Here is an 18,567-nt window from a genome sequence, read left to right as displayed (position 1 = left end):
TGCTTCCTATCACTCTTTTTCGTTTTGTCCGGTCTGGTCCGCCATTTTCCGTTCATTCGTGTGTCTTACAGTCTTACATGTAATGACTGGGTCTAGGTTCCCGTAATCCACCTTGTTGCAGATATGGCTCTTGAGTTAGTCGGATCTTTGTCTCAGCGAAATATCCTTACCGCACATGTATTCTGCATGGCTAGGCACTAGGCGTATCTTGCGTCGCCTGACCTTAAAAGCATACTCAAATTCTACCAAGTGGACAACCTTCATTCCCGCTATGAGTACCAAGATCAATGCCAAGATTGCCTTTTTCGGTGCTACGGGAGGCTGCGTGAATGCAAGTCTTATCCGTTCTCTGCTGGCCAGATATGACGTGTGTGCGCTGGCCTGAACACCATCAAAATTGACGTCTCAGCTTCTTGCGCAAAGTCTAACCGAAGAGACTCTTGAACAACACTTGATCATCATCCAAGGCCATGCGATAATGTCGAGGACGTTAAGCGCACACTGGCCTTAGATGGGGAACTTGTCTCAATCATCATATCCGGTGTGGCGGACGACCAGCTCTCCAGAAATCTTTTGCATACCGGTCACCCTCGACAATCCCAACATCTGTTTCTCATTTACCGAAGCACTCTTGAACGCGCTCTGGGCAATATACACGGAGAATCCTTCAACCGCAACCAGCAAGCCATTGTTTGCCTTCGTCTTCACAACCGGCATCTCCAATGGTCCCGAGGACGTCCCGTTCTGGTTCCGATTTCTCTACCGTGTTCTTGTCGCCGTTCCGGGTGCCGACAAGCGCAAGATGGAAAGTACCCTGAAATTGCACATGGCTCAGCCGGAACCAGCGAGCGACTTCTGCGCGGTATCATCGGTGTGCGCGCGAGTCTTTTGACGGGTGGAATCGACTACAGGGCCGGAAAGGGCTGGAAGACTTTGAGAGTGGGCACGGAAGACAAGCCGGCTGTCGGATACATGATTCAGCGTTCAGATGTTGGCGAGTGGATTTTTGAAGAGGTGGTCAAAAAGGATGGGCCCGAGTGGGCTGGAAAGATTGTTACGCTGACGAGCTGTATGTTTCCTGCCATGAATTGTAATTTCTCTTTGCCTAAGGCATACATATTGTATCGGTCGGTGAAGTATTTCACATGTTGACACGTGCTGAATTAATTCCATTTATTCCGCTCTCTACAACGATTCCAGTAATAATCATTCCTGCTCCCAATCTGCGCACAACATCGCCCACTACATCATGAGACAGAATGTTTTCTCTCGTATCTGTACAATGTACCTTCTCCTGCTCAACTAATGGCGAACTTCGATCTTGCTCGTAAATTGGCACCAAAAAAGTACAAAAGATACATCCCGATTATACCGAGGACAGAAAGGCCGCCAAGGAGACTAACACCCTTGCCGATTCCCAGGTTGAGATACATCGGTCTCGAAAATATGATACTCCCAGATGCAAAAGCAGAGCGAGCAAAGTCATTAGCTCCGAAGAGTGAAGCCGCGTACATTGGGTACGTAAGGGGGAGATAGACAAAGATGCACTGCACAATGATGAATGCGCTTGCTCCGTAAATCAGTATCCCCACCGTTGGCGCAACCCAGTGGATTGATTCCCGAGACGTCCACCCAAAGATAAACAAACCAATAGTGGGCCCGAAAACTGCGAAAAGGGCTGGAACGAGACGGTGCTCCTGTGCACGAAGGCCCCTTTTCATGATATCGGGCTCAAGGTAAAACCACAAGTACGCTGCATACGTTGCAGCAGCAATGATGCAAGATATTAAGACAACGACGAAGACGATGCCCATTTGTCCGAGGTTCATTCCGTAGATGTCAATGTAGACAAGAGGGAAAACTTCAAAGAAGGAATAGTATATTCCGTAGACAATAGAAGTGTAGATGTGCGTAAATGCGACCGCTGGATCCTTGATGCTAATCTCCCAAGGTTTGACAAGAGCGTCAATGGCAATCGTAGACACTTTCATATGGGCTTGATCGATCTCACTTTGCGACTTTAGATTCTGGTTGCCTGTCAACTTACGCAGTCTTTGAGCTCGTCTAAGCAGAATATTGGAAGCAGACGTCTCCGGAAGGCAAATAAAAAAGAGCACAAAGATCGGTCCGGACATCCACAAGATCTCCCAAAGCGACCACCTCCAGTTTTCTGCCGGGACAGCGAAGCCGGAAAGCAAAGGACCGAGCGCGGGGCCGCAGTAGGCCGCTGATACCCAAAATGTCATGGCGTACGGAAGCTTCAGCAACGAATATATGTCTTGCATAGAGGCACCACCATTTGCCAAACAAGGACTTCCAAAGAATCCCTGAAGAAATCGCAGCACAAGAAGACCAGCAAAATTGTCGACAAGTGCTGTCGGCACGCACAAGATGACAAAAATGCCAAATGTGACCATGTACGGGATATTCCGTCCCAAGGCAGGGATTTCACTCAATGGAGCAAAAATAAGTGGGCCAATGCCATCTAACCGAATGTCAGAACCGCACCACTGTCCGCCTTTCTAGGATAATGGAACTTACAAGCGAGAACGTATAGCGACAGGCCCAGAGACGCGGCGATTGTTGATACCCCAAACCGTTCTGTGACAAATGGCACACTCGGAGTGTAAATTGCAGAGCCACAATATACAACGAACGTATAGAGGCAAATGAGCATGGCCACGAAATGCTTCTTCCGTGGCGGCCAATTCTGGGGGTTTTCTGGATCATCAGTGGTGTACCAGTCCACAAGCACAATTCCGTCGCTGGTCTTCACTGGCGAAACTACCACAGATTTCTCTCGCTCCAGGCTGGCTTCTTGCTGCGCTTCGAGCTGTTCCTCCGTGAACGAAGTCACACGATGAGCTGCAGTTGATGTTCGCGACAGTCTTTCCTCGAGGTCTTGAACGTCGTCATCAGCTTTGTCCTGAAACTCTGGAGGAGTGAGGGAAGTCGAATCCGAAACCTTTTCAGGGTGGAGATAACCAGTCGGACACTGAAATTCCGCCTTCTCGTCTGGGTACAGAAGAAGTCTGTTGCGAGAAATATAGCGTATTATCTGCCCCAACGGAGCGTCTCTGATAAGGTTAGCCATTTTGAGCTTGAGCGACAATGACTGTCAGAGTGACTATGCTGCGCAAGACAACGAGAGATTGCAATGAAATGAGGACAAACATGAATACTTATATGAGAATAGCGCAGAACAGCAAGGGCTGATGGTGCTGACTGGCCGAGCCGATTGAGACCACCAAGAAGTGGCAAACCTGGCTTCCTCATAGTGACGGAATAAGTACGGACGTGATGCTGTCTCACATTGTATTAGCAATTTCTTCCGGAGTTACCGAGTGCCCAGGCGAACTTTGGGATCAGTCAATGAGGATATCTCTAACGACGAGGTGCGACGGCCAGATCATCGGTAAGGTCATGGGGTTAGGGTGTCGAACTCGTGCGAGATACTTTGGCATCCCCGCCCAAGTATTAGCCAATGCTGACACCGGTATGTCAGAGGAAATTATTAATCATCGAAGCCCGTCTATCGAATTGATACCATGAGCCGTATTAAGAAATACTAGCTGAATTAGTCTGCCGCCATGTGCGGTCGGTACGCTCCTGGACAGCACAAGCAGTGACTAGGCGCCCCAGGTTCTCAGTCTATGACGTCATGATGTTGTCATCCATTGTGAACCAGTAACTTATTGCAATCAGAGAAACGGATGATGTTACCCGTGCGGTCGACTGTTGGTGGTATTTTAGCAGTAGTAGTAAATCCAGAAAATTGACCCAGCTGGAGACAAAAAACACGACCTTGGCCTGTAGTAGCGCTTCTTTCAAAGCCGTCGCCTATCCGGGGCTGGTTCGTGAGCCGATTGTTGGATTGATTCTGACCAACGTTCAGGTCCATTTGATGACATTATCTGCTGTGGCTGTGTGGTCAGACTCGGCACGCGGCAAGATCGCGATCAGCTGGGGATCCGGTCGGAAGTTGTTCGGGGGGTTATTATTCCGACTTTATCATAGTGTATGATTTGAGACTGTCGACTCGCTCATGAGAAGAACTTGCACATGCCGCAAATTTCATTGGATATAGACAATAATTCACATCATTTCACTCTAGCAGAAGATATCATGATGGAAATAGTGACCAATTCCCATGGCTCCATAGAACCGAGGTTGTCGCGTGGCACATCACATGTGGCCCTTGGACAATGCCTTCTCGTAGTTCTCGCTGAAACTCGTTGCGACGGTCGATGGGTCGACAATCATGTCTTCAGAAGTGTCTTGATGGCGCATTATTGGAACCCATTTTTTGCGGCTGTGGGGCCAACACATTGGAACCATTAGAAACACAATCCAAAATTTCCGCAGAAACCTGCTACGCTGACAACGGACAAGCTAATGCAACTCTTTGTATCAAATATTAACTCTAATCAGCCTCAGATTTTTCACACGGGCTGCGCCTTCTTCTCACACGTAGATTGGCCTAATCGCCTACTGATTCCCGACCACCAGTACGTCTATAGAATCAGCCGCACGTACGCAGCCGCAGTGCTGGCAAATCACTTCCACGTCCATAATCGTTCCATTCGCATTGCGCCCTTCCTATATACATTTTATCACACAGCCCGATTATGAAATCCAACTGTCGTCTATCAGCAATTTCTTCACCTCCTCCATGCTGCTGCTCAACGCTTGAATCTCTGTTTCAGTCCATTCACGTTTGCTTGGAACATAATGCACTGAAATCCAGGCAATTAGATTGTCGCCTTGAAACAGCGGCGCTAGCATCTGCGCCTTCACGCCATAGACGCCCATTAAAGCTTTCGGCGGTTGAACCTCTGCGTTTTCACAGTCGCCCTGCACCAGGATCCGACCGCTAGTCTCCAACCACTGCACTGTCTTTAAAGCGCGCTGGTTGAGAGATGAATCTAGCTTCAGTTGCCTTATCCCTGGTGCGCATGCTTCTGCACACACCGTATCGACATGACAGTTCCTCTCTGGCAAATCAAGCCGAAATGTAGTTCGACTGGCATGACAAGATTCCAGCAACTTTGCCAACACCAAGTTGATCTTGTTCAGCGTGGGGTCGTCCCGCAGTAGTCTGCCCCACCCGTGGATTGGGACTTTCACATCAACCATCTTCAAGGCTTTCCATAATGTCACACAAATACTATCATAAATCGGCTTTCCTAATTCTGCCTCCATCTCATCAATAACTAGCGCGACAGGCCAGTTTGTACACGCAACAACAATACACTCCGCTTCAGGCGAATCAGCTTCGCGAAGGAGTTCCTTGATGCGTGACACCGGTGTATTCGCAAACGCGACATTGTCTCGCACATTCATTTGCGAAGTTTTCACGACTTCATATCCTAACCCAGAGTAAAAATTCACTAAGCCCTGCGTAGGGCCATCAACGTACGGACCCGCCATCGAGAAGCGCTTGACACCATACTGCTCAAGGACTTCGATTTGGGCGAGCGTGGAAGTCGACGACGGTAAACCGGTAGCCTGCTCCATTTCCGCAGACAGGGTGACGTCAGCTTGCAATCCCTTGCCACTCCAGCTTCCTGACGTTCCATTCCAGAGGATTGCATCTAGATCTGCGTCGCTCAATAAGACTGCACTGGCAACCATCTTATCCGTGTTGAATTGCCCAACACTCTTTTCATCCGTATCAAGTGTCTGGACTACAACCCTGGCGAAGTGGAAGGAGAGACGGTCGACAATTTGACTAGCTATAGAGACCGTCAAGGGTTCAAGACCTGTGTTGGAAGAAGGGACAATAAAGCCCACCTTCTTGAGGTCTCGCAGGCTGTTCAGACTCTTCATGGATGGCGACATATTGAATCGACAGCTGATTGCTACTCTTCGTTAATACAAGTCAGGATTCAGTTCAATTCGGCGACTCCCTCAGAAGTCTGAATGCTTTCCAATTGAAGAAATGAGAATCCTCGAAATAATTCTTCTTGTTGCTATCCGGTCAGAGTCGCTGAAGAGTATATCGCCAGAGAAGACCCTAACCCCTAGCTTGCGATAAAGAACAGAACGCTGGCCTGCGGCTGTGCCTCCGGCCATGGAGGCCGCTCCAACCAGACTCTTATTGCACAACATCTCAATAGTCTCCAGATTAAATTAGTATGCAATAGTGAGGGCATAGTGCTGGCAGACCAACTGTGGGCACATATGGCCCCTTTGGTTATATGGTACATGGTGGAGAAGCAGAACCTCACATAGCCAGGTGTTGGGTGTTTATCCGGCGTAGAACTGACAGTGAGCGGCAACACGCGCGCGTACCATGAGCACTGTGGGGGCTGCAGGGACGCGTCTTCAGAGTTGTCACTTACGGACAAGTGAAAATCATCCGTAGCGAAATCTATAATCAGTTGCAAATGTAGGTGGATATGGAACCATCGGGACACCTCCAAATTAACAAATTTAAGGTTGGGGATTGAAGTTAAGATAACTGTGTAACGACCTCCCTTATCAATTCCTTTGTAAGGCACACCGGTTAATTTCCGTAAAAATAAACAATGCGACTATCGATCATCTGGGAATCCCGAAATTTGGCCCACGCGTTCTGTGAGTGGAAGTCTGCTGGCCAGCGCGTAGTAGTTTCAAGTGAAGAGGCGGGCGAAGGGCACTTCGCCCCGGGAATGATCCATACACGTCGATTCCTCTAATCCTCTTAGAAACATATTAGAATATATGTTTCCAGCGAGGTGTAACATGTAAACACTGCAAGACCTCACGCTGAGTTTTGCGCTTATCATTGGTGGTAGGGAGGCAGGTTGTCTGTGCGGAAAGGGTAGCTGCGTCCGAGATGGTAATTGGAGGAGGTGTAATTACAGCCGCCTCAGTCCGACTCTTCAGGGCTCCACTTTTCCCATCGAGACCGTCTTCAACTGACCAACCACACCACTGCAAATCGAATTTGCAATGACGGATTTTTCGATTCGGCCCATCAAAGAGTCAGACAAGGAGAGTTGGTTGAAGCTCTGGGAGGGGTATCTTGTCTTCTACGAATCCACCCTTGATGACAAGGTGACTGAGACCACGTTCGCCCGTTTCTTCGACGAAACCGAGCCAGTCTACGCAGTCGTCGCGGAGGCAACGGACGGAAACTTGATTGGGTTTGTCACTTGGGTAACGCATCGCTCGACATGGGCAATTACGGACTACATTTACCTCCATGATCTGTTTGTCGCCCCTGACTCGCGGCTGCACGGTGTCGGACGAAAGTTGATCGAATATGTGTATGGAGTCGGAAACGAGACCGAAGCGGACAGGGTATATTGGCACACGCAGGTTCACAATCATAGGGCTCAATTGTTGTACACGAAGGTTGGAAAGCGCGATGGATTTGTCGTTTATAGATGGCCAGAAAGCTAGGTATTGGAAAGATACGACTACACAAGTTGATAGCTCCTACCATAATGGTCCCTTATTCTTTGCAATTGTAATATTATAGTCGGCAGGCAGTCTAGTGTCGATATGATGCCCACATTTGCAATTTGAAAGGCGAAGATTAATAATACTCGACAATACAAGACCACTCATGCTACCGATCTCAGAGACACAGCCATTAATCATCTCAGCGTGTTAGCGTTCCTCTCCAGTCTGACCCTGCCGAATGCGAGGGCGCTTCAAATTAATCAAACCCCTTGCGCAATAGGTAAATCTTGCCAATTCAGACGTCATGATGCACGGCTCGCGAGGATTGCCTACTTTAAAGGATTACAAAGTCGCTCAAGTCCGGCCAGCAAGTACCATTATTGTTGAATCGATCTCTGGCCCCGCTGTAGAAGTTACCCGGAACGTCTCGGCTCAGCCGCTATTATTCAATCTCAAGGAGGGTAAATGGGGCAGTAATTGCCCGCTGCAACCCTGCCAAGAGTGTTTTAAATTGCTGATCTACAATATCCTCGATTGGAATAAATTCTTTGTAAAATATTCATATAAATAACAGATAAATTTAGTAGTGAATGGGAGTTGTTTCGGGAAGCCAAACCGTTCCATCACTCGCTTATCAGGATTTAGCTGCAAGGGAGAGGATAACTCTGGAGCTCAGTTATTGATCCAAGGCGATGTCTCTCCACATCCGTCCATTTTGAATGAGACTCGAACGGCTCCAACCACTTAAGTCCCACGTTGGTAACCACATCTGAAATATCAATTACGCCAGAACATCAGTATCAAGAGCCTCACATGGATTCTTATGACGACGACCTCAGCAGGTTTGCTGCCGACGGCGCCGCGCCGTTGCCTGTTGCACATGATCAAGGCTACGTGGAATGCGACGGAGCTCGGATCTGGTACGCAACGTATGGATCCGGCTTGCCCGTGATCTTACTGCATGGTGGCCTTGGCCACAGTGGAAATTGGGGGTATCAAGCTCCAGCGCTGGTCAAGGGTGGCTATCAGGCAATTGTGATCGACAGCCGCGGTCATGGTCGAAGTACGCGTGATGACCGGCCATATAAGTACGAGCTGATGGCATCCGACGTGCTAGCTGTGATGGATGCCTTGCGCCTGGAGAGGGCATCCTTTGTGGGCTGGAGCGATGGCGCGTGCATTTCCTTGATCGTTGGTATGAGTGCGCCTGACCGTGTGGCAGCCGTATTCTTCTTTGCCTGCAACATGGATCCGAGCGGCACAAAGGAAGTCGAATTCACTCCTATTCTCAAGCGATGCTTCAGTAGGCACGCCAAGGACTATGCCCAGCTCTCGGCCACGCCAGACCAGTTCGATGCGTTTGCCGACGCCATCGGTCTTATGATGAACACCGAGCCGAATTATTCTGCGGAGCAACTGGCAACTATTCGTGTGCCTGTTGCGATCGTACAAAGTGAGCATGACGAGTTCATAAAGCCTGAGCACGCCGAATATCTCTCGCGGACAATTCCAAATGCCGAATTCATCAATCTCCTTGGGGTGAGTCATTTCGCACCGCTGCAGCGACCGGACCAGTTCAACACTGCAGTACTTGAATTTCTCCACAAAACTCTCACCTAGATCAGGCACTCGGGATGTGCATTTGCGTGCGCGAGTTGCAGGGGGGCGTGGCATCTAGGTGAAAGCCGGCTTTGATTGTATCTGGTCTAATTGTTTGGTACGGTTTTTGCGCTTACTTGCAGACGGACTTTTGAAAAATGTTCTGAGAGTTGTAATGAGACTGAGCTCGAGATTTAGATAATTCACGAGTAATAGAGTACATTGTAATAAAAAGGGAACTCATTTGTACTGATCATTGAACTTGTGCTGTGAGACTGACCATAGCCATGCCTGCTACAACTCAGCAGATAGAAACAAGCAACGCGGAGCTAGCATAGCGCTACTCTCCACTGCAACCTGACTGGCTGGACCAACGTGCTTCGTACTTGCACGGTGTGCGCTTTCACTTTCATTCAAAGAAGCTGCTCGTGGACCAAAGACACCCGGCGTACCAGCAGCGCTCGTCGCCGAAGCTGACCCAACATCGATTTTGCTCTGCCATGCAACGTCGCTATTGTCACCGGCCGCAACGGTGGAATCGGTCTCGTGCTGTGCTATCTTGGTGCGAAGGGGTACTGCATCGACTTAGCAAAGCCCCATCGGCAGAGCTCTCCGCATCCACCAAGTACGCAAAGCGATTGGGCACAACATTAGAATATCACGCAGGGATATTGGGTATCATTGCCATCATAAAATCAATGCCTGGCGAGAACGAAGAAATCGCCGATGCGTGTTTCGGTGGGGCGGGGACGTTTCAGGAAGGTAATCGATGTGAATTGCCATGACACCTTTTTTGTCGAAGATTATGAAAAGAAAGAGTGTTTCCGGAAGCATCAGCTTGATGGCCAGCGTCTGTGGCACTGTCAACAAGGGCACTCTCCAGGTCCCCTATCTCACTACAAATCTAACATGTTGTACTAGAAAACGCAATAGATCCCATACAACATTTGCAAAGCCGGAGTTTACAAATGGCACGGTAGCTAACCCTGAAACTTGAACGCTAAAGAGATTACTTGCACTGACTCACACATTAGACTATAGATCCTGCGTCACCCACTATTGCGGGCGGTGATCACAGCTTTCACATTTTTTAAGCACGTTACGAATATTGCTGTCCTGCAGCTCCTGCTGCGCCTCGTATGTGGTATCACACATTGCTTACAGTGAAAGCGGTGAAGTATACTTTTCCATCCCGCGTGTCACCGCCCGCAGCTTAAGCCGCACCCGGAAGGTTCGTGGGCGAGCAGCCTAACCCCTAGTAATTTAGCTCTGTGCGGCTGAGCGCTCGAAATGCCCTAACCCGCAGCCATGCGGCATGACTTTGTGATATCAAGCTTTGCCATCGAGTGTGCCAACATTAGAATGTCCTAGTCTCACTATGAGCACTCGCAGGCAAATTAGCGTTTGCAATGATGAGTACAGCCTTGTATTTGGGATAAAGGACTATCCTTGCCTGTTAAAGAAAGATAAAGGCCAAAAAAAAGGGTCAGGATCGACAGCCGGGTTTGTATAACTAGACCGCTTCATTCGACATCTCTTCCCCTGACATTGCAGGCTCAGCTCAGTACAGGATTCTTTGTCCTAAGGACACTACCTTTATAACACGATGCCTTTCAACAAGTTTGTGAGCATGCTTCTATGCATATGTGCCCTAGCAATCAACGGACTCGCGCAAGTCTCCAATTCTACCCAGAAGGAACCTTTACGCGTGGAAACATATGTCAATACGGACCAGGCGCTTGATATGGTGTCCTCTTTAGTCATTGGTAACGAGGCTGCCATGATCATTGACTTGCCAATTACGATCGGGAAGGCAAAGGAGCTGGCCAGTTGGGTCAAAGCCACCACCGATAAGCCTCTTGCCGTCGCGTTCACTTCTCACAATCACCCCGATCACTACCTCGGTGGTGCCGCATTCTTTGAGGAATTTCCTGGAATTCTATATTACGCTAACAGTCGTTCTGCGAACGAAATTCGAATTGATGCTCCAATGAAGGTACATCGATTCACGACTGTTGTTTGCCAATAGGTTGCTAACTTTCGTACTGCCAGACTCAAGAATGGTCCGAAGTGTTTGGCGAGGATAACATCGTGCAGAATGCCAGCCTTCCATTGACGTACGATTACAGCTTTTTCTCATTACCAGGGGATGAAGATTCTCCAGTCTACCTCCTCGAGCATCTGACCGGAGATACGATCGACGAAACGATGTTCTGGATTCCTTCCATTCAAACCCTCATTGCTGCAGATACTGTCTGGAGTCGTGACTTGCATATTTGGATGGCTGACCTTCTTACACCGGCCCTAACGGAGTCTTGGATAGCCACATTAGACTTCATAAGAAGCCTTCAGCCTTCCCTCATCATTCCCGGTCACTCGTTATCGAACACCGGCTTGGATGGAAGCCAAGATCTCAATCACAGCTATTCATATCTCACGTTCTGGCAAAAACAAATTGAGAGCAGGGGTCCTAATTACTTTACGCCAAGAGAAATTTACGATCGATTCGATTCCGCGTTTCCAGGGCTTATTAGGCCGAATGCACGGTTTAATAGGCTGAACATTACAGCAGAAAACTTTGGAAGAGGAGGAAAACGCATAGTGCACCATCAGCCGCTGTCAAGCTTCAACGACTCTACAGTCCTCGACGCCTGGAATTTCTAGACCTGCAAGCTGGACTCTCAAGTTGCAATTTATAAGTGTGACCTATGATTGAAAGCAAGATAATTGGTTGAAAGCAAGACATATCTTTCACCGACAAAGTTATCGAGGCCACGAGCACTTGTCAAGGGTCGGAAGCATCAAGGACTTTTTTTTGGCTTCTCAAAGATTATTGGGCAGCGAGTTTGGCTATATGTGCATGCTGACCGAAATAAAGCTCCAAGCGTCGGCAAAATTTGCAAGTAGAGGAATAACAGTTGACCAAATAGCGAGAATATGTAGTAGTAGATAGGGATCGGCACGGATAATATTCAGGCCAATCTTTCCATACCCATATCCGTATCCGTATCCAGGTAAAATACTTATATCCGTATGCGTATCTATACCCAGATATATTGGCAAAAATTTGGTGGAGCCGTCTCACGTCAAGCGAGTCGCTCAGCCGATTTTGCGCATTGGGAATTTTCTTGTAGGGCAGGCGTTTGCGTTTCTCTCCTTCTCAGTTTGCTTGTAAGTTAACTATAAATATATTCGATATACTATGAGCGTAAGCAGCGCGTCGATCCCGCTGACGATGTTGTGTACCGTGAATGACGTACGGATAACGGATTTATGTGGAAGGCATTGCCTGACAATTTTTGTAGCGGAAAACAAACTTTGTAATTTACACATTATTTGCTAAGCGCGTAGCAGTTTACTTAATCGAGAGTGGACAAAAGAAGGGGGTTTGGTGGAATTCCGCGTGGCCTGGCCTTTGGTGCTGTGACTGCATTCATAACCTAGTGTGTACGTATGATATTTCTATAATTCATTTGGATTATTCGCAACTGAACGCGATCAATGAGAGAGCAACAAATTCAAGAGACCATGTGCCTTAGCTTGCGGTAGAGTTGCATTCTAGAAAGGACTTGAAATAGGTGAACTCTTCCAAAACATATCCAAAAATCTGCACAAATCTAACACACTGCACATATAATTTCCTCCAAGTTCAACCATGCTGACTTAACAGCTACCCACTGTGTTAACGCCGCAAACACACACCTTAGGGTACGTATTGTCAACTTGAATAACACCACATTTTAACTGATCGCATTGATACTGGCTCCAACATGTATCGATAATGGGAATAGCCTTGGCCAAAACTTCCCGTCCATAAGCAAAGTGCTTCTCGATCTGCCTCTGTTATTCGCCACAATAGCACAACTTCTATGACTATCACACCACCTGCTCTTTCGGGTGTTTATAGAACAACTGTTCATCAGGTGGCCATGTATCCAGTCCTCTTCAACAGTGCAATCACACCGATATGCTCCGTGATTACTATGGCACGCCACATTATATCTTCTCTCTAACGTGTAAGATGAGCTGTTGCTAATACTACTTGTCGTCTCATCTGCGTGGTTCGCACATTCGTCGATTAAATGTTGCACCGGATGCACACCATAATAAGCGTCAGGATGCAGTATCATATCTAATAAGGATTGCGAACAATCGAGACTGACATGGTCGAGGGTTATTCCACACGCACTGCCCACTGACTATTCGTTTGAGAAACGCCGATTCTGCAGTCGTGGCAGACTGCAACTCTGCTGCGACATCGCCCATATTCAAATAATTGTAGACGTCAACGGTGCTCTTAGACGTCAACGGTGCTCTGTGTCATGGGATTCTCTGCAAACACGCTGAGCAATCATCAACAAGATTAAAGCATAAGCCCTAAACATTTTACGCCTAGAATACGTAGTATCAGGTGAAGATAGGACCGAATATATCGCAGATCCTCAGATAGTGTTTTGTGACGAGTATTACCCTCCTATTACCCTGCCCCAGTACTACATCAATCATCACTCCACCATAGTTAACCCCCCCGTATCGCGGGTTAGGGTTACAGCTGTCGCTCGCGCTAATTGAAAATATGCTTAACCTAATTATTTCGGTAGTGCTCATCAAACTTTCAGCTGCCAGAAGTGCTGCAGCACAGCCATTTTGGCTGCAGCTGAATAATAATGGGTATCATCCCTTGCCATTCTCCTCCCTTGTCTATCTATTTTTCCTCTTACTTGCGTCCGCGTTGCTGCCTGATAATTGTGGTTTAATGATGATGGTACGGCGGTCCGGGTTCTCGTCGCGCTTCCTATTCTCCTTCTGCGCCGTAGCGCTCGTGGCCCTCGTTGTTGTCGCGTCGGTGGCCGCGCTGCTCTTCCGCCACCAGCTGCCCGACATCCCCGACCTCTTGCCCACCTTATGTACCAACACCTCGGCCGCAAAAGATGCCGATTCACGCGAATTGTTCACCAACCGCTTGCCTGTAAATGATGCCGATTCGCGCTGCCTCAACCCCTACGCTCAGCGCGGCTTCGTCTGGCATCCCGAAGTGCCCGCGGATTTCGATCCCACCAATGATGCCGACACGCCATGGGCTATCAACACAACCTGGGTCCCATTCTACTCAGGTCTGCTTGATGAGCCATACGCTGAGATTTGGAATGATGACGAGTCTCCTACCGACCCGACCGCCGCCGGCCACCGCACGTTCCCCGACGATCAGCCTCCCCAAGAGATGTTCGACACGGCACCATATCCATGGGTGCGCGACTTTGCACGTCACCACGCCCTCGTACGCAAAGCCGGCCTGATCGACAGATTCGGCAACCGCACCGCCCGGTCGTTCGAGGAGCGTGTACTAAGCGCTGCCGAGAGCGACGAGCTCGACGAGCTCGAGTCCCGGCTGGCATGGATCAAGCACACACGCATGCTTCTCCTGTCCGACTCGGTCGACCGGTTCGAAGCCCACTTCCTCTGCGAACGGTTTGACCAGCGCATGAAGTCATCCGCCACCTCCCACACCATCTCCATCTGCCACATCCCGTACTGGAACTTCACCATCTCGCACTGGGCCATCACTTCTACTTTTACGACATTGCCGCCCTGGTGGTGGCTGCCCACGATGGGAATGGTGTCCATCGAGGACAGGTGGAGGAAGATCTACATGCCGGCCCGCAGCCTCACAATCGGCATGAACGGCCAGACGCCCGACCTCGTCGCATTTCAGACCGGCCTGTGGGACCACAAAGCATTCATCCTCGGCCACGCTGCCAACCAGAACCTGGCCGAGCCCGACTACGGCCGCGACATGAACTGGCGCGAACTCCGGTTCTACATGCAACGGGTGCGCCGCGTGGTCGGCATCCTGCGCGAGACGTTCGGCGACACCGTGCCGCTTTTGTACCGGGTGACGTCGCCGCGCAAGGACGAGGCCGAGAACGTCGGCATGCACAGTCTTGTGCGTGCGGCCCGGTTCGTTTGCCGCGAAACAGATGTCGAGACCATGGAATTTGGCAGCCTCGTGCAAGGGTTTGTCGAGTTTTACCGAGACGGCCTGCACGTCGCTAACGGCCCGCTCAGCGTGATGTGGTCAAACATGATGTTTTGGTACCTGTACCGGGTCAAGGGCGGTGTCGAGGTCAAGGGCCAGCTGCTGCAGCCGCCGACAGGGCAGTCGGCACTGGACGTGACAGAAAACTGGGACATGTGTCATCAGGTGTACATGAGAGATCAAAAATAGACATTTACCGTAGTCGTTACTGAAGTCCTAACACATCAGCTTAAGTGCTATGCTTGTCTTATTTCCGACCTGTAGTTTGTTTCGATGGCGGCAACTTTTAACGCAACGCTAATTCCCCAAATTTACCCTGCTTGCGCCGCGGCTTCGTCCGGCAGACACTTACGGCCTGATTCTTTTTTAAATGGTCCTTCCATTTACTTTTTTAAATGGGAGCTCCATTTAGGGTGGGGCCATTATTTCCTTCTAATGGAGGTCCCATTTAGATTCGCGTCAGAGGGCGCTTTAAAAATCCGCACGTGACTCGGATCAGACACGAAATATACGCGTTAAAGAAAATAATTTGGGGCGACCCTACAACCGCGTAACGCGACTCCAGTAATTTATAATAAAGGCTTTACAGGCTAATAATTTTCTCCCTCTGAACTTCTGTTGGGAGCGCATTGTAGAGGCGTGCTACTGTGAGGAGTGGTCAGAAGGGTGGTGTTTCGGTAGGTTTCACTAGCGTAAATGGAGTTCAAATGGAGGTCAGACCTCCATTAGCTTTGTATAGGAAAAGGCTGACCTCCATTTGAACTCCATTTACGCTAGTAAAATGGGAGCTCCATTTAACGTTACCTGATTCTTTTGTGTATAATGGGAGTACCATTAGAAGGGCTGATTCTTATTTTTTTTCGAATTTAAATGGGAGGGCCATTAAAAAAAAGAATCAGGCCCTTAACTGAATATATCGGCGAGTTTGAGAGCACGAAGACGAAACGACGAGCTTACTACTGATGTGTATTTGCCATCTAACATGTAACATACGACAGATCGACCTAATCAAACACCATAGTCCATAATTCGCCAAAAAGATACCAAGATCAATGGCAAACAGTAAACGTGTATCCCAACACCAAAAAAAAAAAGAAAAAAGCCGAACTCATACACTACATAATTAAAGTCAAAAATCAAAAATAAGTTATCCGTTACATAATAAAAACATAATGTGTTACAAATGCATGTCACCTTGATAGCCATTCGATCGAATACGAATATTCGAGCCGATATTATTCGACCTAAACCTTATTTGTCAAATACGAATATCGAATATTATTCGAATGCCTTTCAAAGAGTCGAATATCGAAAACGAATATTGGGAAAAACTCCCGATATTCGTATTCTAATCTGCGTGGGGTCCACGCCTGGTGCAGCTGCTACCACACCTTGCACTATGCGGTTGCTGATGACGTTCTGAGCAACAGAGACGAACAGCGCTCCTCCTAGTGTCTGGGCAAAGACTATCAAGGCCGTGCCAACTGGTACATCATCCAAATCGAGGACGGTCTGGGCCGCGATAAGGGGCATCTGCATCCCGGCGCCGATGCCTGCACCGTAGATGACCTGGTAGCCAATCCGGCCTGTCGTAGTCTTGAACCTCTTGAACAAACCAGTCCCAACAGCATTGAGGACCGCTGACAGGTAGAACCTTGGCACATAGTAGCCTAAAGTCGTGACAGCGCCACCAAGAAGCAGAGAAAATACGACAAGCGACAAAACCATTGGAATACTCACTGACTTGGTGGCATAGACTCCCTTGATGCCCTGGAACCAGAGCGGAATGTAGTGTACGAAGATGAAGAAGGATGCCCCAAAGAGAAAAGCGAACGCTGTCGAGAACGCCATACTGCGTTGGCGCACAATCCGAGGAGGAACTAGCGCGTAGTTTCCTTTTCTAATCTGGACTCCTAAGAAAATTATGATGAGGACGCCGAATATGACAAAGAGAGCAATTATGCGCGCATTAGACCACGCATAGCCCCATTGCAGAGCCAAAAGAAGACAGACAATGGCAGGCACAAAAACGATTGTGCCAACAATATCAAGCTGGTTTAGCCTCTCCTTCCAGGACGTAGGGCCAGTGAATGACTGTTTTGGCGACTCCAAGAAGAAAACAATCGCCGCAATCGTAACGGCTCCAAACGGCAAATTGACATAGAAACACCATCGCCAGGAAATATGGTCTGTGAATGCACCTCCCTAAACGCTGTGTTAATCTTACTTTTGAAATGTTCCTTATCTCAGTTGCATATACCATAAGTGGGCCAGCGACGGAGGCAATGCCATACATGGATCCAAGGAGACCGTTGTCTGACGCTAGTTAACGATCCATATCAAGCTGAAGACCTAGCTTATCGCTTACACACTGGGCGCTTATCCAACGGGACTGAATAAGCAATGATGACCAGGGCACCGGAAAAGATTCCGGCAGATCCCAAACCAGCGATTGCTCGGCCAACGATCAACGCGTTAGAAGTCGGCGCAGCCCCGCATATCGCAGATCCGACCTCGAACACCACGATGGCAATCAGAAAGACCCATTTCACAGGGAAGAAGGTATAAAATTTGCCGAAAATGAGCTGAAACGCACACGTTGTCAAAAGATAGCTCGAATCATACCAGCCAACATCATCAAGCGCTCGAAAGTGATCTGTGATTTTAGGAATGGCTGTTGCCATAATCGTATTGTCCTAGTGACAAATTAGTACAGCCAAGCACAGAGAGCGGCGGCGTCTGGAACCTACCAAGGTGATTAGTAGTACTGCGAGACACAATCCGATGACGATAATCAGCAGAGGAATGCCAGTAGGGTAGTTGAGCTCGTCCTGCTTTTCCAGATCCACGGTATCCGGGGTTTTCGTGGTCTCGACATCGTTACTTGAGCTGCTGTGGGTTTCAACAAATTCTAGAGACAGCTTCGCAGGCTCCGGTCGTGCAGATTGCTTTTCCTCATTTTCCACGGTTCTCAAAGACGTGGTCCGGCTGGGGACGCCAACTTCTGTCATTTCATCCTCTGGGTTGGAGTCTTCCATTATATTAGGTGAAATACAGCCTATGGGTATTTTTATATAGCTGTCGGAAAAAAAGCGCTTAGGCCAGCTAGCAACCAAGCAGTGACGTCTTTGGCCTCGTAGAGTACACTGGGATTGGAATGGACGAAAAATCTGCGCAGGAATAAGAACCGAGGATGTTTTTGATATCTGCGATTGCATGACGCAGTAGTGGTGAGCTTTATATGAGACGCTAAACTCAATCGGCCGTGCATCAAGATTGTCCGAATCAAAGGAACGCTTCCGATACTTTCTCTTGATTACCCTACTTTGCCCCGGCCGCGACCAGCAGGCGCAAATGGATGCATATGCGAGATATACGCTTAAAAGGTTTCATCCTGCTATGCATGGCATCTATTTCGTTAGTTATGGTTAGGCAGTGCTGCCACCCAAGCGTCATGCGATTGACTACATGTTAAAGTCGTGTCGGCGACCACGTATTCGGACATATGGTTCGGGAGAGCACACCAATATCTCTCTGTC

At 48.7% G+C, this 18,567-nt stretch overlaps 8 protein-coding genes across 8 annotated transcripts; 5 read left to right on the top strand and 3 right to left on the bottom strand.

The window, feature by feature from the left end:
- Positions 1–6: 6 nt before the first annotated feature.
- POJ06DRAFT_293272 (uncharacterized protein) lies at positions 7–1,152 on the top strand (the record flags this gene model as incomplete). The annotated part of the gene is made up of 3 exons (XM_056190419.1): positions 7–367; positions 512–871; positions 922–1,152. The coding sequence occupies exons 1-3, from the start codon at positions 176–178 to the stop codon at positions 1,150–1,152; spliced, it is 783 nt and encodes a 260-aa protein (XP_056041921.1). The 5' UTR covers positions 7–175.
- POJ06DRAFT_152023 (major facilitator superfamily domain-containing protein) lies at positions 1,138–3,197 on the bottom strand. The gene is made up of 2 exons (XM_056184685.1): positions 2,542–3,197; positions 1,138–2,485 (listed from the first exon to the last, which is right to left on the bottom strand). The coding sequence occupies exons 1-2, from the start codon at positions 3,092–3,094 to the stop codon at positions 1,299–1,301; spliced, it is 1,740 nt and encodes a 579-aa protein (XP_056041920.1). The 5' UTR covers positions 3,095–3,197; the 3' UTR covers positions 1,138–1,298.
- A 1,286-nt stretch (positions 3,198–4,483) lies between these two features.
- POJ06DRAFT_152012 (uncharacterized protein) lies at positions 4,484–5,932 on the bottom strand. Its single transcript, XM_056184684.1, has one exon. The coding sequence runs from the start codon at positions 5,839–5,841 to the stop codon at positions 4,627–4,629; it is 1,215 nt and encodes a 404-aa protein (XP_056041919.1). The 5' UTR covers positions 5,842–5,932; the 3' UTR covers positions 4,484–4,626.
- Positions 5,933–6,799: 867 nt separating this feature from the next.
- Positions 6,800–7,587, top strand: POJ06DRAFT_259551 (acyl-CoA N-acyltransferase). The gene has a single exon (XM_056188405.1). The coding sequence runs from the start codon at positions 6,937–6,939 to the stop codon at positions 7,387–7,389; it is 453 nt and encodes a 150-aa protein (XP_056041918.1). The 5' UTR covers positions 6,800–6,936; the 3' UTR covers positions 7,390–7,587.
- A 331-nt stretch (positions 7,588–7,918) lies between these two features.
- Positions 7,919–9,241, top strand: POJ06DRAFT_259550 (Alpha/Beta hydrolase protein). Its single transcript, XM_056188404.1, has one exon. The coding sequence runs from the start codon at positions 8,206–8,208 to the stop codon at positions 9,010–9,012; it is 807 nt and encodes a 268-aa protein (XP_056041917.1). The 5' UTR covers positions 7,919–8,205; the 3' UTR covers positions 9,013–9,241.
- Positions 9,242–10,597: 1,356 nt separating this feature from the next.
- Positions 10,598–11,912, top strand: POJ06DRAFT_303131 (beta-lactamase-like protein; the record flags this gene model as incomplete). The annotated part of the gene is made up of 2 exons (XM_056190795.1): positions 10,598–10,987; positions 11,044–11,912. 2 exons carry the CDS (start codon positions 10,598–10,600, stop codon positions 11,653–11,655), a joined length of 1,002 nt encoding a protein of 333 aa, XP_056041916.1. The 3' UTR covers positions 11,656–11,912.
- A 1,710-nt stretch (positions 11,913–13,622) lies between these two features.
- POJ06DRAFT_259547 (uncharacterized protein) lies at positions 13,623–15,265 on the top strand. Its single transcript, XM_056188403.1, has one exon. It carries the CDS (start codon positions 13,748–13,750, stop codon positions 15,215–15,217), a length of 1,470 nt encoding a protein of 489 aa, XP_056041915.1. The 5' UTR covers positions 13,623–13,747; the 3' UTR covers positions 15,218–15,265.
- Positions 15,266–15,975: 710 nt separating this feature from the next.
- On the bottom strand, positions 15,976–18,200 carry POJ06DRAFT_259545 (major facilitator superfamily domain-containing protein). Its single transcript, XM_056188402.1, has 4 exons — positions 17,779–18,200; positions 17,397–17,724; positions 17,289–17,344; positions 15,976–17,233 (listed from the first exon to the last, which is right to left on the bottom strand). The coding sequence occupies exons 1-4, from the start codon at positions 18,064–18,066 to the stop codon at positions 16,322–16,324; spliced, it is 1,584 nt and encodes a 527-aa protein (XP_056041914.1). The 5' UTR covers positions 18,067–18,200; the 3' UTR covers positions 15,976–16,321.
- Between the last annotated feature and the right edge of the window lie 367 nt (positions 18,201–18,567).

This window comes from Lipomyces tetrasporus, assembly GCF_029532465.1.
Source record: "Lipomyces tetrasporus strain NRRL Y-64009 chromosome Unknown POJ06scaffold_9, whole genome shotgun sequence".
Classification (NCBI taxonomy): Eukaryota; Fungi; Ascomycota; class Lipomycetes; order Lipomycetales; family Lipomycetaceae; genus Lipomyces; species Lipomyces tetrasporus.
This window is presented reverse-complemented; position numbering and strand designations above follow the sequence as displayed.